The following is a 25107-nucleotide window of genomic DNA, read 5'->3' as shown; positions in this document are numbered from 1 at the left end:
AGGAAGATACAAGCTTACTTACTAGAGTTAGTAAGTAATTAAGTAATTAAGTAAGTAACTTACTCTAGTAAGTTTGTATCTTACTCTAGTTTCAATGTTTCCAGTCTTTTTTTTTCTTTTAAGAATCTTGATTCATTCCCAACCCCTACCCCTACCCCTACCCTCACCCCTACCCTTGCATTACCTTTAAATACAGGAAAAGAGTGAAGAAAAAATAAAACTTATCCTACCATTCAGAGATAATTCAGAGATAATCCAGCTTTTTTCTGGCCTATTTTTAAACATATGGTTAGACTGATGTGTATCAATAGTTTTATATCCTTTCCCCTTCATGTCATATTTTATTTTCTCACATTATTAAAAACTTTTCATAAATACATCTTTTAAAAGTTACATTTCATCCTATGGATACCCTACACTTTGGACAAAGTGTTCATGGTTTTTGAATGTTTAGATTATTTCCAGCATTTTGCTATATAAAAACTTTAGTTTTTACATATAAATCATTGTTTATGTTTTAAGTTCTTTTTTCCGATCTGATTCCCAGAAGTGGGACTGATAACTTGAAAGGCTTGCATCAGCTTCCTTAAGGTTCTTGATAAATCTCGTCAAATCTAAAAATCTTACTGTTTCACAGCATGCATATTTGTTTCACTTCATATTCACCAGTACTGTTAAGATCTTTTTAAATTCTTGCAAAGTGAACATAATGTTTAGTCAACATTGAGTTTTCATTTCTTTGATTATTGGGTATGGTGTTCTAATATTTATGTCTAATAAAATTTATATTTATGTTGTAACTTGCTGTTGCCTTTGGTCTGTCTTATATTAGTATTCAAGTTCTATGATGATCAAAGAAAATGAAGTTGAAGCCAGTGAACCACTTCAGTCTTTGCAGGTGAGCTAACTTTCAGAGTGTAAAGGAACTAGGAGTCACACTTGTATATCTAGGTATGGCCTATGATTTTGTGTTTACATTTTTATCTTGTCAGCTCTCAAACTCGTTTGCAACTAGTTACCCCGTTATACTCATTTAGACGAACCTGCTGCCTTTTGTATAAATGTCCTGTATGGTCTGTAGAATTTGGTAAATAACGGATCTTTTCTAGAAAGCTGATTTTGCAAACCTGCAAGCATCACCTAATCCAAGAATTGTCATTGACAGCTACAGCTGGGCTTGCGGGTCTGTGGCCTAAAATGGAACACAACAAGACAGACGAAGTCCATGCTTCGGGGACTTAATCATTTTTCACCTTGACACAGCAAGTTCAAATATAAGGTCATAAGCAGTCGCAACTGCAGAGTGAAGCTCGCAGATGACCGCCTACTTACTGGGTTTGTCCATGTGAAAAAATAGGGCTCAAACTTTTTCAAGGACAGTTGTCACAGCATAAACTGCAGATAAACATGATCACTGCATGTTCTTCCAGAATGAGTTGCCATTCGAAATAAATGTCACATATTTTTTAAAAATCTGTTATACTCTCACAGTAATGAAAAAGGTCTTACAGTCTTGAAAAAATATTTTAATCTTTTTAGCATTGATACAGGAGGACATTTGTGTTTGTAATGGCTTTCTCACAGCCCCTCTAAGACATCCTCGTGGCGACCATTAGTGGTAAAAGGAACTTTCAAACTGAATGTTAGGGTGCACCTTTGAGGGCACCTCACATGCCGCCTTCACCTTATTTCTGTGTGATCAGCTACACACAGCAAAGGAGCCATCAGCAGAGAAGTTACCTTCTAATTAGTTTTTAAAACTCACTGGATTAGGGGATTCTAATTCTAAGATAATCAGTTGAATGTTTTTAAAAACTACTTGGTTGACAGTTATGTTATTAAAGGAAAGTGACCATTATTTGAAGAAATACACTATGTTACCTCTGCTATTGAGGATTATTTGTACCATATTTTAAAACATAAAACAATTGTTTCTACAGATGAGTTCATTTTCTAAGTCTAACTCATTAAAAATTCTGCTTATTTTCTGTGGTTACTTGAACCGACAATGACTAGTTGCTATTGTCTGTATCTTGCGTTTTATGGTTGCTAGATGATCCATTCTCTAAATAAAGTGTTACACTGTTTACAGTGCTTTCTCCTTGAGTCTCATACTAATTTTTGCATTAAATAATCTGCATTGACATAAGCATTAGCTTTGATGGCTGATTTATAATGCACTCAACAATTTTTTCTAGTGTTAAAAGATTCACTTAAAGTTTTAGAATTAAAGTGTCAGATGCCGGGGGTTAACTTGGTAGCACAGTCCCTTCTCGCTGGGACTCTCCATTGCCTGGTGGCTTGTGTGTGTGCCGAGAGCAGCAAGGCGAGATGACAAATAAGCGTGTTTACAAAGGGCAAACTGAACTTGAAGTTTTGGGAGTGTTTTCCCATCAAGCTCATGAACCTCCTACAAAACTGTTTGAGCTAACTCACTTTTGATATTTTGTTCTAGTTCTTTTCCTTGGGAAGTGAAGAAGAGACAGCTTTTGCAGCTATTCTTCCTAAACAAACAGAGAGAAAAGCCTGTGACCCTAAGGTAAACGTGGTGAAGAACATTGATTTTCTATATGTTTTCCTGCTGTTTTCACACAGGTATCAGTTTTCGTCTGTGGGTTAGGGAGCGTCGTGAACTGACCTGGTTTTAAGAACAAGAGAAATGAGGACTCCGACCCCCATTTGGTCTTGAGCCCCCTCTACCTCTGCTAAGCTAACCAGTATGTGTAGGTAGACACCGTGGACTGGACGTGACGGCCTGTGAAGTGCAGAACAAGCTACAGTCTCTGTAGCCTGTCTCCCATAGCCACCCACCCTCTGCTTCTGAGTTGGAAGTGGACATAGCCCAGGCCCTTAGCATTGCTGCCTACTCCACACCGGAAATGATGGACAACAGCGGACAGGTGGCCGGGTTTCCTAATAGTGATTCTAGGGCTAAAACCCAACAGCACGCATGGCAGCCTGGAGAAGGAGCATCTGCCTGCTTCTGGGGAAGCGTACTCCCCATTCAACAAAGCAGGAATAGACAGCCTTCAACGCTTGAGACTTTTTACATTTGAAATGTGAATGTTTTAAAATTCAGAATAATATTTCCAACAAAAGTCCTGTATAGGGAGCATTTTAGAATTTATTTTCCTTTCAAATGTGTGATTTAGAATATTCATTTTTAAATAAGAGAATATTCAGGGTATGCATTATTGTCATTTTATCAGTTAGAAACAAAATCATCCTTGATGTACATCCCTTTGGCTCTATTAGCAGCCTCAGTTTTGCAGGTTCTGGGAGGCTTGTCACCTCCTGGCATAACACTGCTAGGGCCCTCACGGGGGCAGCAGAGCAAGCCGTTGGAAGCCAGGAAGCCAACGAGTCTGGGATCACACTCAGGCTTTTACTTTCTGGTGTTCTGGGCTGCAGAGCCCGCCAGCCCTCCACACTACCCCCACCCCGTTTCCAAAACCCTTCAACAAAGGTGTGGCCTCCTCCGTGCCAGGCTGGTGTGGAGTGCACTTATCAGTGCCCCAGTGGAGCGCAAGGAACTCACAGCTGGAGTTCAGAAAGAAGGGGCTTCATGGTCACATCACGTGACAGGTCTGTGATGGAGTGGATAGCGAGCGCACACTGAGGCGAAGAGAAAGGGGGCAGACGTGTCTTCCTGGCTGAATTGGCCCATTGTTACTGGACTCGTCGAGTACGCAGTAAAGAATTCATGCTTACTAATGTTGAACCTGAACTCTGCACTTTAAGGCAGTTACCCTTAACATGTTCTAGGAGGATTTCAGTACTACGTAATCCCTTAGCAATTCTTCACATTTACTAATATGTAGTGTTGTTTTCTATGTACATGTATGTTGTGACTATTTGTCGATATCTACTTACACAGTGCTCATTTTGAATTATTAACCTGTAGCCTGTTGAGTTTCAAGGGCACCGAGTGAAAGGATCAGCGAGCAGCGCCGTGATGATCAGAGGACAGATTCCAGGGGGGGCCGCATGTGAGAACTGCACGCCTGACATTTGTTTTTTGGCACCAGAGCGGCCTAGCACTTGTATGCAGGCTGACTTCTTGCAGGTAAAAATGTTTTTATAGTTGCATCTTGCCAAATCATGTTCTTATGTCAGTGCTAAATTTTGTAAAAGGAGTACATTTAAATCTTTGTACAGTTGTAAGTTAAAAAGGCGTTTAGTAAATTTTTTTTTTAACTTTTATTTACTTTAAGAGTGTTTTTCCAGGACCCATCAGCTCCTAAGTCAAGTAGTTGTTTCCGTCTAATTGTGGAGGGTGCAGCTCACAGTGGCCCATGCGGGAATTGAGCCAGCGACCCTGGTGTTATTTGCATCGCGCTCTAACCAACTAAGCTAACCAGCCGCCCCAACGTTTAGTAAATTGACAAGAAACATAACATCTCAAATCAAACTAAATAAGACAAATATATTTTATTGAAAAGATTTGCTTTTTTTAGGGTCATGGTTTTGAAGGGTTACTTTTCACTTAGAGAAGACTAAGATCTATAACAGGTTCTGATAGGCAGATGACATATAGAAAGTATGTTTAACAGCTCATAGACTTTCTCCTAATGACAGCAGGTACCCTCATTGCTACCTAATCGATGTCATAGAGAGAGAACGATAAGCACGTATTTGAACCAGTATCTGTTAAAGAGATTTAAAAATGTTTCCCTTTTTATTAAGCCATAATACACGTACAAAATAAGCACACAGGCCGTAAGCACACAGCTCAGTAACTACCAGAAAGTGAACTCCACTATTAGAAAACAGAGCGTCACCACCTCCCAGAAGTCCCCGCTGTCCCCTCTTGCCCCACCTTTCCCATCCCCCCAAAGATAGCCATGGTCTTGACTTACATACATTAGTTTTGCTTTACATTTTTAGTTAATGGACGAATAAGACACAGTGTGTACTTCGTGTCTTCTCTTGTTCATCGTGGCACTTTGGCACCTCACCCCGGTGTGGCCTGTGGCTATCAGTGCTCACCGTCACTGCGGTGTGGCGTCCCCTTGTGTGAGCACACCGTTTATCCGTGCTTCATGGGCTGTTTACATGAGGCTCTTAGGGATAAGTCTGCTGCAGGCATTTGTGTTAGTCTCGCTGCCTGGCCTTGGGGTTACCTGTCTCTACTTTCAGGAGATCACAGGTGGGGACCCTTTTGTGTGCTTTTCAGGGAAGTGTCTGTTCAGGTTTCTTCCTCAGTTTCTAATGGATGTACATAAGTATTTTTAATGAAGTTTTGGAACTTTATATATATTTTGGATACATTCTCATTGTCAGTTGTATACTTTGCAAATATCTTTCTAACTCTGACTTATCTTTAGCTCTTAATAATGCCTTTTGGTGAATGGAAGTTTATCATTTTTAACATAATATAATTTATCTAATTTATCTATAATATAATTTATCTGTTTCCTTTACAATTAGTGCTTTTATGTCTTGTTTAAGAATTCTTCCTCTACCCCAAGGTCGTGAAGCTATTCTCTCATGCTATATTGTAGAAGGTTTATCATTTTACCTTTCACATTTTGATCTATACTTAGTTCACCGGGAATGGATTTTTATGTATTGAGGTACAGATCAAGTTTCATGTTTTTTTCCAGGTGGATATATCCAGTTGACCTATTGAAAAAACTGTCTTTTCTCCCTTCTTTTTTATTGCCTCCTTTGCCATAAATCAGATGTCCATATATTTTGTTTCTGTTTTTAGCTTCTCTTCTGATTCATTGGTCTGTAGTTTTAGAAGTCGTTACATCTTATAAAGTATGTGTTGTCATGCATCTTTAAATCCTCCCACCTTGTTCTTAGCTTTCTGCATTTCCTTGTGCATTTAGAATTAGTGTAACAATTTCCACATGTGAACATGGGGGAATTTGATTGGAATTTCACAGTGTATATAAATCTGGGGAGAATTAACATTTCTACAGTATTTTATTGATATATTTTCAGTACTGTAATAATACAGCCCTCTTTCCATCTTCAGTTCTCCCAGTAACATTTCGCAGTTTTCGTACAGAGATCCTGCAGATGTTACAGTTGACACTTGGCCAGCACAGGAGCTCCTATACCCCACCCCCGTCCAAAATCCAGATAACAGATAACTTTTGACTCCCTCAGTATCCACAGGGCACTGGTTCCAGGGCTCCTGTAGATACCAAAATTCTTACATAGAATAGTCTAGAACAATGCACAGTCAGCCCTCCACATCTGCAATTCCCAACCATCAGTTGAAAATACTTTCTTTGATCCGCAGTTGGCTGAATGGAGGGTTGCTGAACCAGGGATGTGGAGGCCACTGTGTGCTCATTGGAAACAATCGTGTGTAACTGGACCCATGAGGCTCAAACGTGATGTTCCCGGGTCAACACATGGACCTGTAGGAGCTCTTTCTATGTTAGGAAAACCAACCTGTCAGCATTTTTCCTCACTGGTTACTATTGTGACTCGGCTTATGATTTTTCCCGGCAATAAATACTGACTCTTTGTGTAATCAACTCTATCAGTGTTTTCTTTTATGATTTCTGGTCCAAAACTCTTAAGTCTTCATTTAGAGCTTTTTAAAATAAATCTTGATGCTTTTATTACCTATTATCATGGTTTTGCAGTATCTTTAGCAAGAGCTAGTGATTTCAGTGGCTATGTTAAGTAAAATAAGTTATTTTTGAATGCCCTCTTTATACTCTCCCAGACTCCTGTTATTGCTATATCACAATTTTTAGATGAATGCATATTCAGCATTTTCATTATTATAAATGTTTTTATATTTCACTGCTGAGCCAATTGGTAAACTATGTTTACATTTTTTTCTTTTATAAGTTTTGTTTTTTTCTCCCTTAGTTTATAATTGTCTCATTTTCAAAAATTTGCTTAGTGTTCTCTGAATATTGGGATAAAGATTTTTCACACCTTTTAAAAGCTTTATAAAATACTCTTTAATACAGGAATCCACACAAACTTATCAAATAATCTTCATTTTTTTTCTCGATTGTCTTTCCTAGGTCCTCCATCTCTGTTCCAATCTCCATTCTATACTTGACATCTTGAGAACTTTCTGAGCTTGGGTTCCTATATCTTGAACACCATGTCTTTTCTCCTTGTTTTGCTGGAGCACATCTTGAGTACCTCCTAAGAAAGGGGGCTGTGGGAGATAAAATTTGGGGGGACTTTGCTTGTTGAAAATGTTTTTATTCTGTTCTCATACTTGATTGGTAGTTTGCATGAGTATAGTTAGGATGTGATCTGCTCTTTTCTTTAAAATTTAACAGTGCTTTCTCCTTCTGGAAGTTTTTAGCATCTTTATTCCTGGTTTTCTGAAATTTCACAGTAATGTACCTTCCTTCATTTTATTAACACTGTATACTGGGTACTGGGTGAATCTTTTCATCCCCCAGGTACAAGTCCACTAGTCCTATAAAAATTTTAATTATTTCTTTGGTTATTTCCTCCTCACCATTTTCTTGGTTTCTAGAACTTCTATCCAATGTTTTCAGCCTCTTGTCCTACTTTGTCAGCAGCCCCTGTGGACTCCATCCAGTTTCTAAGCCTTTGCATGGTCGTGGGGGTAAATCAGCTTAGTTCTCACTGGGCTGTCTTGTAGCAGGTACTTAGTTTTGACTTTCTCCCATGTTGCCAAGTCTGTACTTTCCATCCTCTTCATATATATTGCAGTTCATGGTTACCATTGTTCCTTAGTGTCATCAAATATAGAGGATGTTTGTTTCTCATCTCCTGTGTTTTTGGAAAGAAGACTGTATTGAGAAAAGAAACTTAGCTCATTTGTTTTATTTCTGATTATTTTCCAAACATTGGTATGGTCATGTTTATATCCTGAGTTTGTAAAAAATGTCCTAAGGCGAAACGACTGGACCTGCCAACAGAGATGAGTTTCCAGGGTCAGTGCTGTAGGTCCCTTGCACATCTCCGTGTCTGGACTTTAAAAATATCCCGTGTTTCATCAAGTTCTAAGAAGACACTGTCTGATATAAGAAGCACCACTATATCGCGCTGAGACAGAAGAGCAGTCCGTTGGCATTACATTGTGCTTTATCACTCAGAGGTCTTGTTAAAACTTTTTTATTGGGGTATAAAACACGTACCATAAAATGCATGGTCCTAGCTAGTCTTTTGAGTACAGTCAGTGATGTGAAGTTTACTTACTGTGATGAAACAGGTCTCCAGAGCTTTTCCACCTGCAGTTAGCTTTTTCATGTTATGTTTATGGACGGAAGTCTTTTAGATTTAGGTGGGTGTACATTCTTCGTGCACATCACACCGCTTTGTTTTCTTGTCTTTCTGTGACCACAATATACTTTGGTTCAGTGCTAAACCATCGTGTCATCTTCTTGAAGACATTGAAGCAGCACACTTACTCAGCACATGTAGCATTACCAACGCATAGCGCATGTTAACTGACGACAGCTCAGTGGCCATGTGGCTGTGCACCAGCAGTGGCAGCGGGGGGGCTGTCACTCCTGTGCTGTTTCTGTCTCAGCTATGACCATGAACTGCAGGTGTGTGTGTATACATAGGAAGCTAAGGCCAGATATGTGCACACACACACCTTTTCTTTTTACTAAGTAAACAGATAAATGGATCTCTGCTTTCTAGTTCACAGATGAAGAAAACTTTCCAGAAGGAGGTACGAGCTTTAATATTGAAGACCATTTTCAAGTAATCACTGAGTCTAATAAGGACTCAACTGAAAAGGATTTAAGTAAGTTATAAATAAAATGGAACGTTAAAAGTTACTTGACAATGAACAGACGTAGGTAAAGTCCCATGTTTTTTCCCTCCAGCAATTTTAGATTTTCCTCTGAAAGATCCACGACATTCACACCACCATTTGGATTACAATTTCAAGTCGGCAGAGCAGACTTCATGGGAAGCAAATAAGGTATCACGTAAAACAAAGTTTTAATAGCTGGGAGTAAAAAGTTTGGGTATTCTTAAAAAATGAATCTATTAAAAACTACACAGGTAAACATTTTAAGACTGGTTAATTTTTCTAACATGATCAAGAAAGTTTATCAACAACCAACCAACATTGTTTTAGTGGTGAAACAGGAGTGATTTCTGATAGAATAAGTAACAGAATGGGGATGACAGCTATCTTTGTTATTCTGAGATGTTTCCGTTTTTGCAATATGCCCTGAAATGACAGGCTACATAATTAGAAGGTAAGAGATAGAGTCACAAGTCCAAGATCAAGGTTCTGGCTGATTGTATTTTCTGGGGAGGCCTCTCTTGCTGGCTTACAGGTGGCTGCCTTCTCACTGTGTCCCCACATGGCCTGTCCTAGGGTGTGCATGTGTGTCGGGAGGGGGGTGGGGGACATCGCTTCTCCTACGGCTACGGATGGTCCCGTGTCAGGGCCCCACTCCCGTGAGCTCATCAGCCATTCTTACCTCCTAGAGGCCCTGTCTCCACACACAGTCACATTGTGGGTGGCGGAATGATTCAGTCCACAGCAGGGAGGAACGTGTATGGTGAGCATGTAGGGATAGAGAAGGAATGCCTATGAGACGCTGAGTAGAGGTGCTAAGTAGGAAGCAGGGTCCGTGGTCTGGCTCGGAGGAGAAGCTTGTGTGTTCTCTGTTGCACACAGAGGTGCCGAAAGCACCGAGAGAGTGTGGGTCCCTTTAGAGATGAGAGAAGAGACTTTGATGTTATGTTCTCGAGAGTCAGGAGAGGTGAGGGTTCGTTCTGTCGGTAACTGCGCAGACATCCGGTAAGTGACAGCAGAGACACGTTCGTTCAGCACCTTTTAGGTCGTCATGACCTTGGTGAGACCAGTCTCTGAAGCAGGGAGGGTGGAGGCCAATTTAAAGTGGGTGGAATGGTGAGTGAGAGGCAAGAGAGTGGGGGCGGTGTATGTGGACACACACATTAGTCAGCCGTCCACGCACCAAATACTCGAGTGGCCGCCGTGTGTCGCCCTGGCCCAGGGGCTGGAGCTCGGCCTGTGAGCGCCGCAGACCAGACCTGCCTCGCAGAAGCTGGGTTCTCGTGCAGGAACTGGCCGGTGTGGGGAGCAGGTCGTGTGGTGACCAGTGGGATGAATGCTCAGTGAGTCTCGCCCTTTGTTGTCGTTTTCGTTGGGGGTGCAGTGAGATCTATCTAGAACGTCTCAGTTTGAACTCCACTCTGCTGCTTATACGCTGCATAAACTGAAGCCAGTGTAACTGCTTAGCTGCTTCCGTTCATCCCTCAGCTGTAACACGAGGAAGTGGGGTGCCCACCTCCCATTGTGGTGAGCACTACATGTAGGGTAATGACGGAAGGGCCTGAGCTGTCCCTGCGCACAGTAGGCCCTCTGTTGCCCCAGCTGCACTGCAGTGTCCCGCCTGTCTGTTTCTTTTTGGGTCTGTTCTGAGGTTCCAGCACAGCACCGAGAACCAAGGGGCGGGTCAGAAATGTTTTAAATGTGCATGTAAACTTTTTATCTTTATTGTCATTTACTCAGGAAAAAAATGCACACATTTTTACAATTTCAAACCACTCAGAAGTGTATAAAGTTACAAGTGAAAGAACCCTTTCCTCTGTCCCACCCTGTTAGAAACCACTCTGAGCAGTTCGCTGTGTTTTCTTCCAAACTTTTATTCTTTTATACTGTTCTTATACAACTATGGACTTAAATGTGATCATCATAGTAGATTTTTAAGATTAGTTTCTGGAAGCAGCAGCAGATTTCAAGACTGTTCTAAGAGAGAAGTTTAACGTGACGGGCCTGGGCCAGCTGCGAAAGCTGGCTCATTTGGGAGTGATACCTTGAAGTTTAGATCGGTTGCAAGTGTCCTGGATCTGGGGATATAAGGGGACACTGCTCCGTGCTCGGGCCCTCCCGCTGCAGACACGCGGCTCCATCCAGCCTGAGCCACTGGTCTTCACATCCCACCATCCAAATAAGCGCACCAGGCTCCATGCTCAGTATCTCAGTATCTTCGTTCTGTCCAGTCACTGGGAGAATGGTTGGCGCTGCAGCTTTACATGGCCGGATGGGAGCATTATTTTTACCATGCAGATTTCTAAATTCATTCACACTGGGGGGAAACGCAGTAAGATGGTGTTGGTCTATATTTGTTTCTGTCTGGATAGGTGACGTCACCAGAACAAAAGATGTCACCAGTAAGCCCTGTTTCTACTGTTTCTTTGGACTCAAGAGATGAAGACTTGGTGCTAGAACTCTCTGCGGATGCCCTGAAAGCAAGGACCTTGCCAGGTGACCTCTCAGCGGGGGACTATTCCCACTTCGCTTTTTCTACTTGTCCATGCAGTGCAGGCTTTCCTGGAAAGATTGTTACTAAAATGCTGTGGAGCCAGATTCTGTGCACACACAACCCTCTGTAGCTCCCACCCCATCTCCCTGGTGGCTTTTCTGTAACAGGTGGCTCTCACTTCCCAGCACAGCACTCCTTCCGCTCACGTCCCTCTGTCTCCTCTCAGCTTCTTCACAGACCTCCCAAGTGTCTCTTCCATCGCACTGCTTGTCACAGCTGTAACACCCCAGCCTGGCCTCTCTGCCTTGCGGAGAGCGAGTCATCGGATGTCTGGGCTGCACCACTGACTGACCTTAGCCTAAGCACTCATTTTCCCCTTCTCCACCCCGTCAGGGAGCCATCTGGCCAGGCCGTGCGCTCAGGCCTCTGCGCTTCCTGCACCTGCACTCACTCGTCCTTTGCTGTCTCTTCCTGTAATCTCATCAGTGCCGGCCCATCCTGATGTCATGGTGGGTGAGATTGTAGGGAGACTTGTCCTGGGTGGATGAGATAAAGGACTCTGTCCTTTATGGGCTCAGCGGCCTGCAGAGGAGTGAGTGGTCTGCCTGGTACAGGAAGCGAGGCCGTGGGATGCAAGCTGTGGCAAGTGCCGACTCTCAGTCACTCCGTGGAGCTCCCGCCTGCGGGGTTTTACCTGTCCTGTCAGTGTTGCTTGGTGGACTCGCTAGAATCACAACCTGACACTTTATAAAAGAATGTCATTGGCTCACACCTGCTCTGGCAGCTTCCTTGTGGTCTCGAGTTTATTTCCCACAAAGGAGAGACTGCCAGGGAGGTCTCTTGTTACAAAGCAGGTGAAAACTTCACGCTTGCTCGTTCCCATGCTTGCTTGTTCCCATGCAGCGTCAATCATGCACTTTTTCATCAACAAATACTTACTGTTGCTTTTTACATTTTCAGGAATATATCTTTTACTAACCCTCAGCCAAAATCGGCCAAAACATATTGACCAGGATTGAATGCTTATCACACATCAATAGATCAAAATAAGGCTAGAACCTCCTTGACCCAGAAGGTCAATATTAATTCACAAGTGTAATAGAAGTGTGACGGAAGTTAGTCACACAGCCAGGCAAACAGCATGGCTACAGTCTTGACAAGGGGTGTGAACTTGGAACCAGACTGGGCTGCCAGCCACGGTCCTGTCACCTCCAAGCTTCGCCTTTCGCTGCCCAGTGAGGGCGTCAGGTAGGCGGGCTTCTTGGCTCAAAGTACTCTGAACACGTGAGTGCTGAGTAAACATGGCATAGTAATTGGGGGCAAACCCTTAGCTAACGGGGACAAGAAAAGGATGGTTTCAAGTTCATTAACCTTAGAAAAGTTTCAGTCTATTAATTAAGCTCTGAAATGTGATTTTCTTTTTTGAGACTAAAACCATTAAATTTTTTTTATTTTAAAAAAAGAAAGAAAATGATGTGTTTTCTTTTTAAATTTTTATTGGGGAATATTGGGGAACAGTGTGTTTCTCCAGGGCACCTCAGCTCCAAGTCCAGTCGCCATTTTCAATCTTTAGTTGCAGGGAGCACAGCCCACCATCCCGTGCGGGAACCGAACAGGCAACCTTGTTGTTGAAAGCTCGCTCTCTAACCAACTGAGCCAGCCATCCAGCTGCCTCAAAATTATGTGTTTTCTTTTTGTTGTTGTTTTTTCCCAATGCAAATTGGTACTTTTGCTCTTTTGTGTAGATACTTATTGTTTTCTAGAGCCTGGATAGTGACCTTAATATGTTTTTATTTAATTGGCTTTGTTTTTCAGTGATGACACAATTCAGTTCTGTGGAGACTAAGAACTTCCAGAGGCTTCCATCAGTAAGCAGGATGCGACTCCCACTTATTACTGGGCCAGCTGACGTGGGTCCTCGTTCACATACAACTGGCTGTGACAAGTGGGAGGCTTCTGCTGCCCCCACAGTTGTGTGTGAAGGTGCAACGGTACCTTCCTTCAGCTTTGGGCCCGAGGACCAGAGTGAAACCAGAGAATCCAGGGAGGTGACATCAGCAGACACTTCACTTCTCGATCATGTGTCTTCTCAAAGCAAGTGGCTGAAATATCAGAACTTACCCCAGTGCAACTCGACGGCTCCAAGCAGAGCTGATAGGAAATTTACAGACGGCTTCCTTGCCGAGGCCACTTCTGGGCCATGTTCTGGTGACACGGGTGAACGCCACGGCAATGCTGTGGAGGGAAGCCAGTTAGGTGCCGTCCGTTTGCAGGTGATCAAAAGCGTGCTCCGTCAACAGCAGCTGCATTTTAGCGGCCAGGGTCTACTTTGCAGAAAGCAAGCACTGTCTTTGAATTTAAAGCAGACTTCCAAGCTGGAGGAACTTCCCAACCTGTCCGGGGAGCCTGCCTGCTATGAGCACAATGTAACAGGAGGTGCACAGGTGAGGAAACGTACCCGTGTCTCTACATTTTTCCCAGTGGTTATTGTCGGAATTTCAGCGAGAGCAATGATTTTACTCTTGAAGCCGATGGCTTTTTATTTTTTTAGAATTTCCATGACTCTAGCTAGTCACATCTTTGATTTAAGATCTTCCCTAGTAGTTGTGACCATGAAGTGAAATTACGTATTTAAAAGTGTGTGATGTGCTTTGTCCCATAACAGGTTATTCATTACAGCTCCGACTGGTCCCACAGCCACTTCATTACTGCTGTCACTGACATTATTTTTATTTCACACAATCAGCTCAGTTTTGCTGATCAGATCAGTATCAGTAAAGTACGTCTTTCTACACGTTGGTTGTGAGCAATTCTTACTACAGTTTTAATCAGAAAGAGCGATACAAAATGATTCATTCACATCAGTTTGAGTTTTTCCTGGCAAAAACTATTTAAAGACTTACGAAGGGACAGTTAATCTTACTTGTTAATAAGTGTCATGCATAGCCATTCTTGCTATAGTGGTTTCTCATCTAAAAGTGAAAAATTATTTTAAAGAATTCTGGAATTTTTTTTAAATTGTTTATTTTCTTAAGTATATCTATAGCAAATAATTTACTCACTAGCCAACAGCATTTTTTTGTAGTTATTATAATAACTTGAATTATTCCATTTCAGGAGATAAGTGGCTCTGAGCTGTGCTTCCCAAGTGGGCAGAAGATAAAATCCTCTCACCTCCCACAAAGGCACGTACGCATACCAGCCCATTTTCAGTCTCCTGCTCAGTACAGGCAGGTCTTTGCATCGTGTCTCAGAGGTATGACTGTTACCTTTGCGTTCCATTACGACTGACCGCCACTAAGTAAGTGGTAGGTACAACTGTGAAAGAGTGTGATGACTTGTGAATTTCCATACTAACGTCTCTCCTTGAGATTTGTTATGTTTTGTGTGTTCATTCCAGTTTTTGACAGTAGCTTACCTTAATTTCAGATCAAGTTGAGTTTTAAAAGTGGGAAATGACTGCATTATCTTTTTCCAGTGATAGTTTTCATTTTCTTTTAAAGTAGAAGTGTCACAAATGGTTCTGTTAAGTAGGAAATACTGTTTCTCTCCTTTTGCATGCATGATTAGTTTCCACAGTTTGTTCTGTTGTAGAGGGCAAAACTTGCCTTTAAAAAGTGGGTATTAGGTTACCAGATGGTAAGGGGGAGGGGGATTTTAGAAGAGGGTAAACAGGGTCAAATATATGGTGATGGAAGGAAAATTGACTCTGGGTGGTGAACATACAATGTGATACATAGATGATGTATTATAGAATTGTACAACTGAAACCTATGTAACTTTATTAACAATTGTCACCCCAATAAACTTTAGTTTAAAAGAAAAGTGGGTATTAGTATGAGACTATAGTTTACTCTGTTAAAAGGCTGTTTTCAAATTTAGCTAACCAACAGCACATATGCGGTCCAAACACGAAATTATTCTGTATTTAATTTTCCTCTGTATCTTTTTTTGTAGAACATCTAAATATATTGCTGTTTGGGCTGGCACAAAGGTTGCACAAAGCTCTTTCGAAAGTTGACATATCATTTTACATGTCGTCAAAAGGAGAGAAACTGAAAAATGTAGAAAGTAGTGTGCCATCCTGCCATCATCATCAGCCTGCAAAGCTTGTCGTGGTTCAGAAGGACGGTCCCAACAAGGTGCGGCTCCCTCTCGCCTCCTTTGCCGCTGACGCTTGTCTCGTAAAGGGCTGGGCGCCTGCTGCTTTGTGAGAAGCTCAGAAGAAAAGGTCTCCAGGAGCCTTCAGTAACAAACATGCTCACAGCACGTCGTTCCTAGAGGGCGACCTGTGCTCTGGGTACAAAAACAGGACTGATGATCAACTTTCAGGTTCCCCAGCACTAACTGTGCACCCAGTGGTGCAGAGACAAGGACGGACGGCACGTGGTGTGATCCTCCAGCTGATGGGGGGTGGGGTCATGCCCATCGCAGTGCCAGCCCAGCGCCAAGGAGCTCTCGGTGGCCCCCAGTGCCAGGGACAGACAGGCGTCCGGACTGCATTTATGTGCTGAATGCGTGTTATTGTGAAGGAAGTTAGTGTGTGTTCTGTGTTGATACATGGAGTGTCCTCAATGGAAGACCGCGCTTCACTTGTCATAACAGCTTCCTCCACTATTCGCGCATTCCGCCTCATCCTTAGCTGAGTGTGGAAACCTTACATGTAGTTGTCAAAAGCAAGAGCCCATGAGTCATATTAGAACCGTAGGATGAAACGTTACAGAGGCACTAAAAGTCTTCCTAAGATTATTTGACGACATGGTTGTCATACTTGTGCTATGCTGTTGGGCACAAGGGTGAGATGACAGAAAATATGTTATTGTCTGAGTTTTATTTTGAAAACAACACTCTACACGTGTGTCCTTGTGTGTGCACACATGCACTTATGGGAGAGAAAAGGAAATGCACAAAATGCTCTGTTTCCGGGATCATTTTAAATCAAAAACAATAAATTTTATGTTTCAAATAAGCTTATAGTCTTAGGATAATGTAGTTTTTTGATGATGAGACAACAGATGGAAAACTAGGTGGTTTTAAATTTTAATTTATTATTTAAATTAACAAAGAGATTAGGTTGTTAAGGACTAATTTATTGAGGGTGATGGCGAGCAAACTTTATGAAAGTTTTGACAAACATAACACAGAAACAGTAAAACTTAGATCAATGTTTTTCTCACTAAATTTTAGTATCTTCTTACTCTCAGGGCCGTCTTTTTTATACCTGTGATGCACCCAAAGCTGACCAATGTAAATTTTTCAAGTGGCTTGAAAAAGAGACCCCAGGAAATTTAACACAGAAAGAATCTCCAGCCAGTATGGTTTTAAGTGACATAAAGAGTATCGGCTTGTACTTAAGAAGTCAAACCATACCCCTCTATGAGGAATGCCAGCTGTTGGTGAGGTGTGTGTTATAATGCCAAATAATGGCCTCTAATTAGGTCAGAAAATAGTAACCTCACAGATTATCATTAGTTTGAGAAGAGACTGTGAGAAAAAAGATCTAAAAAGTAGAGGACCTCAGTTTTTCTAATTTGAATGTGGGAATGATGTTCTGAAGCTATTTTTTGGCCCCTCTAAACATCAAGCAGGTAACTGGCAGGAATGCAGTTTTTCTGACCCTTATTACATGTAATTAGTGTCCTACGTCAAACCGTATCGAACAAATCACAAGAATATTTTTGATCAGTGCAGGAGAGGAGGGTCGTGGTCATTCATAAGCCCAGGCTACAGAGTTTCTGGGATGATGAAATGCTCCTTTTGGGAACATGTCCCATAGCAACAGGACCACCCCAGAAGCAGATGTCATGAGCATCTGTGTGATAGTGTAAGAATAGTATGAGCTGGGGGCTTCTAAGCACTTCGCATGTATTATTTCCTTTAATCATCACAGTTACCTATGAGGTATGGAAATAATGGGGATAATTCCTTGTTCCCATTTGGCAGTTATAGCAGCTGAGGTTTTAGATGTTTCCTGTCACAGTCTCTTAAAACATTTAATGATAACTCTGAGGGTTGCTGTTTTCTTCCTTTGACACAGTATGTCTTCATTCTGTATATCTGCATAAAGTGTATAAACACACAGAGCCCTTGGTTCTTTGATTTTCCTTAAAGATTTTAAAAAACATTTGTATCTTCAAACTTTCGGTTGTGAAATAAATGAGTCCTGGGGATGTAATGTACAGCAGGTTGACTGTGTTTCATACTGTATCATATATTTAAATTTGCTAAAAGAGTAAATCTTAAAAGTTCTCATCACAAGAAAAAAATTTATAACTGTGGTGATGGATGTTCCCTGCACTTACCATGGTGATCACTTCACAACAGACTTGCCGAATCACTGTTGTACACCTGAAGCTAATATAATGTTGTATATGTCACTTATATCTCAACTAAGAAAAAACATGTACTGCAGTATTCAAATTCATTTTTGCTTTTTACTTATTTTGCAGGAAAGGATTTGATTTTCAGAGAAAACAGTCTGGCAAACTAAAGAGATTCACAACAGTACATCCTGGATTTTACAGTGAGCCTAACAGCAAACTTTATCTTAAACTGAGTCGAAAGGAAAGTTCTTCAACTTACAGCAAAGGTGAGCTGGTGGCGGGGGCCGCCCTGTGTCTGTTCTGAATTCTCACGCTACTCTGAATTCTCTATATTAGAGAGACTTTTTAAAGTACAGTTTAATAGAGTTATATTGTGAGTTGTATAGTACATTGGACCATTTCACAAAGCATGTTATACATTTTTGGTTTTTAAAAATCTATTAAAAGCTACGAATAACTGTTTAATTTTGTTTAAAAAGTCACAATGTTCTTGGCATCCTATAAATAAGCATATTGATTCAACTACACTCTGACCTAATGTTAAAACAAACTGAAAATGTAATGAGCTTATCAATACTTCTGTCATTGTCTGCACAGTTTAACAACACTGGATCCCAAATTCTGTAGATTTGGAAATAAAATCCAAAACATTTTTTAGTAAAGCCTTTAGATGTACTAAATTGGGTTAATCATCATCTTTGGTTTCACAACCTGTTCTCGTCACTGGTTGTCAACTAGCTTTAACCTTTATAGCAACGTGCATTTCATACACAGTAACCCCACTACCTGGCTGTTTCCCGACCTGAAGTGACTGTCCCTTAAATCCCTGTGTTCGTCAGCATCTTCCCTTTGTCTGTAGGTTCACATACATGAATTCCTAAAGAGCCATTTAAAATGTTATTTTTTTAACGCTATTAAGATGATACAATTCTATATGTATCTCCTGGAACTTACCTCTGTCTCTTCACAGCATATTGCTGCAACATATATAGCTTGTGGTCGTGATCTAAATCTGCGTCTAGACGGTGTGTTTGGGCTGCGTGTGTGTGAGTGTGAGTTTGTGACTGCACCACAGCTTGTTCTGTCTCTCTTCCTCTGTGGTCGTTGTTTCCACACCGTGTGGACAGTGCATGTAAATGCTCTCGTATCTCCTGTGAAGTGTGGGGTCTCTTTGGACATTACACGGGATGGAGATGCCACAGTGCCACACTGATGTCCCACGTGCTTGCACTCCTGCTGTCTTGGCTCAGCCACTCGGATGGGCCTAAGTTGATGTCACTGGTTTTAGTTTGCATTTCTCTGCCCACTGGTGGTGGTGAGTAGCTCTTCCTTCATATGCGTGTTGGTCAAGTGTGTTCTTACCCATTTTACTGTTGTGCTGTTTGTAACTTACTTGTTTATCGTTTTTGTATGTTGTACATGTTAATCTTTTGTTCATCATGGATATTGTGACTATCTGCTCTCAGTCTGGATCATGTCTTTTCACTTATTGAAGGTATCTTTAGATAAACAAAAATTCTTTTTGAATATAGTCAGATATTGAATATAGTCAGAATTGTCATTGTCAAAAATGAAATGCTTTTTGTGTCTTGTTTTAAAAATCTTTCCCTATGCTCAGGTCTAAAATTATTCACCTGTAATTTGTATTAATTGTTTAAAGTTTTGTGTTTGACCTTATTTTTCTTTCAAGTTTATTAAGGATTTCTTATTGGCATAGCGCTTGAGAAAATTGTCAGTCCACTTGGAGTCTTGTGTGTGTCTGTGTGTGTGTGTGCACATGCGCGTGTGTGCATGTGCATGTGGTAGGGGCTAGTAAATGTTACTGCAGATTTTTTCCCTCTGTCAGGGAACATTTCTATTCTTTCCCCCAGTTCTCTGTATAAGTTTAAGGCGTACAGCATGATCATTGGTTGACATACGCATTGTGAATTGTTTTTTTGGTGTTTTTTTTTAAGATTTTTTTTCTTTTTTATTGGGGAAGGGGAATAGGACTTTATTGGGGAACAGTGTGTACTTCCAGGACTTTTTTCCAAGTCAAGTTGTTGTCCTTTCAGTCTTAGCTGAGGACAGCTCAGCTCTAGGTCCAGTTGCCATTGCTAGTTGCAGGGGCCCAGCCCAACATCCCTTGTGGGAGTCGAACTGGCAACCTTGTGGTTGAGAGGACATGCTCCAACCAACTGAGCCATCTAGGAGCTCAGTGGCAGCTCAGATCAATGTGCCATGTTCAATCTTTAGTTGCAGGGGTCGCTGCCCACCATCCCTTGTGGAACTCGAGGAATCGAACCTGCAATCTTGAGGTTGAGAGCCCACTGGCCCATGTGGGAATCGAACTGGCAGCCTTCAGAGTTAGGAGCATGGAGCTCTAACCCCCTGAGCCACCGGGCTGGCCCCAGTGTATTGTTTTTTTTTTAATTCGGAAATTGATCTCCATTATTTCTTTAGATAATCTTACCCTTTCTTTTTATCTCTCTCTAGGATTTTTATTATTCAGATATTAACACTTCTGAATATATTCTCTAAATCCTGACTCCTCTAAATCTCTTCACGTTTCCTTTGTATTTTCTGAGTTTTTGTCCTTCTTTCAGGGAGATATCCTTCTAAATTGCATATTTTTCAAATGTATCCACTCTGCTCTTTATCCCATAAATTACAACTTTTTTTCAAATACCATATTTTTCCAAATAATATTTGTTCATTTCTTTTCATATTTTCTCGCTGTGAATTTGCATTGCTGCTGTCTTTCCTTACCTCAGTGAATCTCTTTGCCAGGCTGAATTTGCATTCTTTGTCCATCTGTTCTGGTGTTTCCTTTCCTGTAGAAGAACTCTGTAATCCAGTATGTTTTTGTTTTGAAGTCTTTGTGTCCCTTAAATGTCTCATTACTTTGGCCAAGGACTAATTTCCCCTGGTGGCATCCGCTGTGCTCCCTGGCAGTGCCTCTGGGGAGGGTGGCCCCGGTCTGGGCAGCTGCAGGGAGCTCATGGGCTTGTGTTCAGTACCAGAGCTGCCGCTTTCCAGCCTTTGTGTGGCTGACTTACTCTAGTTCTATGGGCCTCCGTCTTCCTTCGCCTGTAAAGTGGTGACAGTACCTTGTTTCCCTGAAAATAAGACCTCACCGAACAATCAGCTCTAATGTGTCTTTTTTTTTTTTTTTTTTAAAGATTTTATTGGGAAGGGGAACAGTTCTTTATTGGGGAACAGTGTGTACTTCCAGGACTTTTTTTCCAAGTCAAGTTGTTGTCCTTTCAGTCTTGGTTGTGGAGGGTGCCGTTCAGCTTCAAGTTTTTGTCCTTTCAGTCTTAGTTGTGGAGAGAGCAGCTCAGCTCCAGGTCCAGTTGCTGTTGCTAGTTGCAGGGGGTGCTGCCCACCATCCCTTGCGGGGGCAACCTTGTGGTTGAGAGCCCACTGGCCCATGTGGGAATCGAACGGGCAGCCTTTGGAGTTAGGAGCACGAGCTCTAACCACCTGAGCCACCAGGCCCATCCTCTAATGCGTCTTTTACAGCAAAAATCAGTGTAAGACCCGCTTTTATTTTATTATAAGACCAGGTATAATATAATATAACATAATATAATATAATATAACATAGTATATAATATGATATCAAATATAATATACCAGGTCATATTAATTTTTGCCCCAAAAGACACATTAGAGCTGATGGTCCAGCTAGGTCTTATTTTCAGGGAAACACGGTAATAGTACCAGTCTGACTTCCAAAGTGTCTGTTGACCCAGAAATAACAGAGATTATTATGTTTTACCTGTGACCCGATTCCCGTAGATCCGAGACTTCGTGGACTGACCTGTTGCTCTGTCCGTGGCTCTGTAGTTGTGTGGCTGCCTCCCCTTCCTTCCGCTCAGTCCCTGCTGTCTCCCAGGCTCAGTCTCAGCGTAAGGCTGGAGTCGGCTGCTCACGAGTGTTGGCTTGTCGCCTCACCGGTCACTGACCCACCTGCCCCACTCCCACCGTTCTTCCTCCTGTGGTTGGCAAGAGTGGGATTTGCTGGGAGTTCACTGGGAAAATTCGTTCTTTTTTTTACCCCCCAGAATGCCTTTCTGTCATCTGTAAAGGATTAGTAGTCTCCCAGCTGTGTGGGATTTTATCATCCTCCTTTTCCCATTTCCTTTGTCCACAAGCACTGCACTGGGTTGACTTCTCTTCTTCTGTCATTTCAGTGGGATGTAGGAAGAAAGGGAGATAAATGAATTTTCCTGTCAACTACTTGGAATTAGAGATATTTTCACAAATTGTGATGAATGTTGAATAAAATAAATATTCGCAAATGGGAATACATTGTTTAAAACGTTACCTCAATTGGCAAATATTTTTAAATAAATCAGGTATAAGCTATACTATAATATAGATCAGCTTTTTCTAAATTACTTTCCTAAACATATTTCCTAAAACAATAGTTTATGGGGGTACTGGTAAGAGTTAGGGTAAACAAAATAGGTTCTGTGGCTAAACCAATTGGGAAAGTGCTGTGTTAAACACATAACCTAATAATCCAAGAGTTTTGGGAGCCTTAATACATTGATGTGCACTGGGCTTTCCAGATGGGATTGGAGCCCGCGGAACTGTCCTTTCTGATGCAGGTGAGTTCATGGTTGCTCAGTTAACTTGAAAAGTTGTTCAAAGTCAGGGATTATAAAAAGTAATGCAAATAAATATGAACATTTCAACTTAAAATATGTGAATATATTTTTATTTACTGATCTTTTGACTAAGAGTCCAGGCTTTTGTTTAGAATGTGGGTTTTGACTAGAGATCTTTTGCACTTTTCTTTTGATAACAATCCCCACATAGGCACTGCCCATAAAGATGTACCATTTCAAATTGGTAAACATGGACCAAGAACTTAAAGACACTTGTGAAGCAATCTAAGTGGAGAATGGTTTGAATTTTTTTAAATCTCTTTTCTTGTCTTTTACATTTATCTCATCTGTACTTGAGTCAGAGCAGTTTTTTGTGTTTTGAGCTTTTTTTTTTAATTACGTCTTTCTAAATTGTTGTTTTTCTTAAAACAATTTTTTCTTCATGCTCATAATGGTTCCAATACCCCATGATTGAATTATATAATAACAGACACAGCTGCTGTAAATACGTTTTAGAACCAATACAGTTGACACTTTGTAAGTGTAAACTCAACTGGCGGGGCACACGGTACCCAGGTGCTGTGGGAAGTCGCCTGCTGGCTCCGCGGGCTCAGTGTGCTGTGGAGGTGGGTAGGCACATTATGCAGAGAAAGCAGGCCCGTCTTTCACCCAGAGCGTCAGGCCTACTAAGGGAACCTGGGCTGGACCCACGCATTGCTGGCTTTGTCTGAGCGTGGCAACCAAACATGTCCGGAGCCCACCTTGGAAAGGCTGGCGTAGCTAGAAGCCATTTTATAAGAGAAAGGTGAGTTAGGTGTTGTCTTTGCTTTGTTTACTCTGTTTTTCATAAGTATAAAATAAAAGTAGTCCAATTAAAAACGTGGAAATGCAATGTTTTCTCTACAGGTCGTCTTAGTTTGGATGGAATCTTGCAGATATTTCTCAGAAACAAAGAGAAATAATGTTTTCTGAGAAATAATGTAGGACTAAGCACGTAAAGAATTCAAAATAGCCTTGGATTGAGCATACACTGAGCCCTTTGCCAAATGTCTGTTTTTCCAGATGACCTTTGGGTGGTCTCTAAAACCCTTGACTTTGAACTGGACACTTTCATCGCTTGCAGTGCCTTCTTTGGACCGTCATCTACCAATGAGCTGGAGATACTGCCTCTGCGAGGCTACTGCCCCTCTAACTGGCCCACCAACAGTAAGTGTCACCATGGCCGGTTTCATGCATACTAAATACGAACGTCAGAGGCCCACGAAGGCACCCACCCCTCCTTCCCACATTGTGTACAGTGTGTTCCTGACGGTGCGTGTGGAAACTGAATATAGGAATATTTCTGCAGTGCAAGTCCCAGAGGGCTAGCAACAAAATCTTGAGCCCCTCACTCAGGTATTTTGTTAAAGTTGAATTCTACACGGCATATGCCTGATTTTTTAAAATACAAATATTAAACATGTAAGAACTTTTTCAAATAATGTTTTGTATCAAGTTCTAATTGTCTTAGTTTATTCGATTCTCTTGGTTTTTATTCTAATAGGGTGCATTTAGTAATCAATCTGTTTATTTTTACACCGAAAAGGTTTCACAGATTTTACAAGAGATTTTGCGAGCAGCTGAGCAGGAAGGACAGTGTGTTTTTTGTTCCGAGGGTGTTTTATCGTCTGCCTCGGGAAGTTCTCAGGAAGACAGTAGGCTGCGGCTCGTTTTTCTCTCAGTAAAGGAAGCTGAGCCCCGTCCGCCCTGGGAACGCGTGGGCCTCTCCGTGCGTTTCGATGTCGGGAGGAACTTCTCCTGCTCAAATTTGGTCCATAACCACTTATACACAGCATTTAATGACTCATTCAAGTATTATATGTTCTTAATTTGATATTTTTCTGTCAGAGCCTAGTAAACCTAGTCAACCAGCTTGAGTCCAGTAACCCCAGTTAAGGGAGCGTTTGTCACTTTCGATGCGTCTTTTCATGTTAGTTGCACTTGTTTCCTCACCAATATCAGCATTCTAGCTTTCTGCTTTCCATGTATTTCCATAAAATTATTGAGGAAGACATGCAAGAAAATGTCCAGAAGCTACACAGGTCCCACTGCAGGCACATGTGGTATGCCAACTGTAGGGGGGGCTGCCAGCTGCAGGCAGTGTCACCAAGCTTGACTCACAGCCGCTCTTATCCACCAGCTGGTGTGTGGAGTCCAGATTTGACTTGGGCTGCAGAGCCTGGGGGACCCGTCTGTGAAGTGTGATGGAGCAGATGGCGGCGTGGTTTACCAAGTGAAAGGACCCCTGCAAGCCCTCAGGGTTCACGTTGCAGGAGTGACTAACCTGAGTCACATGGACATTTAATAGAGTTGCTTATGGCCTGTCTTACATGGAATTTCGTTTTCTGCCTCCTCTGCAGCAGTGGTACATGCCTTGTTGGTCTGTAATGCCAGCACAGAGCTGACCACTTTGAAGAACATTGAGGACCACTTTAATCCAGCCACCCTGCCTCTCACATGGCACCTGCTGACACTGTAAGTCCTGGCTGTTCAGAAGCAGCGATTACCCGTGACTGTGAAAGTGCACTAAATGCACATCACGTAAATGTCGTCAACACAGTTTCAGTTACCTCTCAGAGACCGTGAGATTACTGTGTCGGTCATTGAAAATAAAAAGTGAAAGGGAACTATGTATCATTTCTCATCAGTCCGTCCATTCACCAATCCATCATTTATTTATTTTTTGTGGTTGGGGCTAGTAAATGTTACTGCAGATTTTTTCCCTTTGTCAGGGAACATTTCTTTTTAATTTTAATGTTATTTTATTTACTTATTTGTTTAAAGGAGATATTGTTTACATGCCTCTTTTGTGTTTAGGAAATATGTTTATTTATTTAATTTTTTTTAAATTAAACTTTATTGGGGTGACAATTGTTAGTAAAGTTACATAGATTTCAGATGTACAGTGCTGTATTACATCATCTATAA

The 25107-nt window shown here is 41.6% G+C and overlaps 1 protein-coding gene across 1 annotated transcript in view; it reads left to right on the top strand.

Moving 5' to 3' along the window:
- The window catches only part of ZGRF1 (zinc finger GRF-type containing 1), a 62662-nt gene that overhangs the window by 20982 nt on the left and 16573 nt on the right, over positions 1 to 25107 (top strand). Inside the window, exons 8-20 of the mRNA XM_033135539.1 lie at positions 833 to 898; positions 2456 to 2539; positions 3905 to 4066; positions 8611 to 8716; positions 8799 to 8896; positions 11098 to 11221; positions 13035 to 13663; positions 14337 to 14475; positions 15177 to 15361; positions 16424 to 16620; positions 17669 to 17808; positions 23203 to 23346; positions 24540 to 24654. Coding sequence (XP_032991430.1) covers positions 833 to 898; positions 2456 to 2539; positions 3905 to 4066; positions 8611 to 8716; positions 8799 to 8896; positions 11098 to 11221; positions 13035 to 13663; positions 14337 to 14475; positions 15177 to 15361; positions 16424 to 16620; positions 17669 to 17808; positions 23203 to 23346; positions 24540 to 24654 — 2189 coding nt within the window. The remainder of the gene's footprint in view (positions 1 to 832; positions 899 to 2455; positions 2540 to 3904; positions 4067 to 8610; positions 8717 to 8798; positions 8897 to 11097; positions 11222 to 13034; positions 13664 to 14336; positions 14476 to 15176; positions 15362 to 16423; positions 16621 to 17668; positions 17809 to 23202; positions 23347 to 24539; positions 24655 to 25107) is intronic.

Source organism: Rhinolophus ferrumequinum, chromosome 18 (assembly GCF_004115265.2).
Source record: "Rhinolophus ferrumequinum isolate MPI-CBG mRhiFer1 chromosome 18, mRhiFer1_v1.p, whole genome shotgun sequence".
Classification (NCBI taxonomy): Eukaryota; Metazoa; Chordata; class Mammalia; order Chiroptera; family Rhinolophidae; genus Rhinolophus; species Rhinolophus ferrumequinum.
Note: the sequence above shows the minus strand (reverse complement) of the source record. Positions and strands in the feature narration are given on the sequence as shown.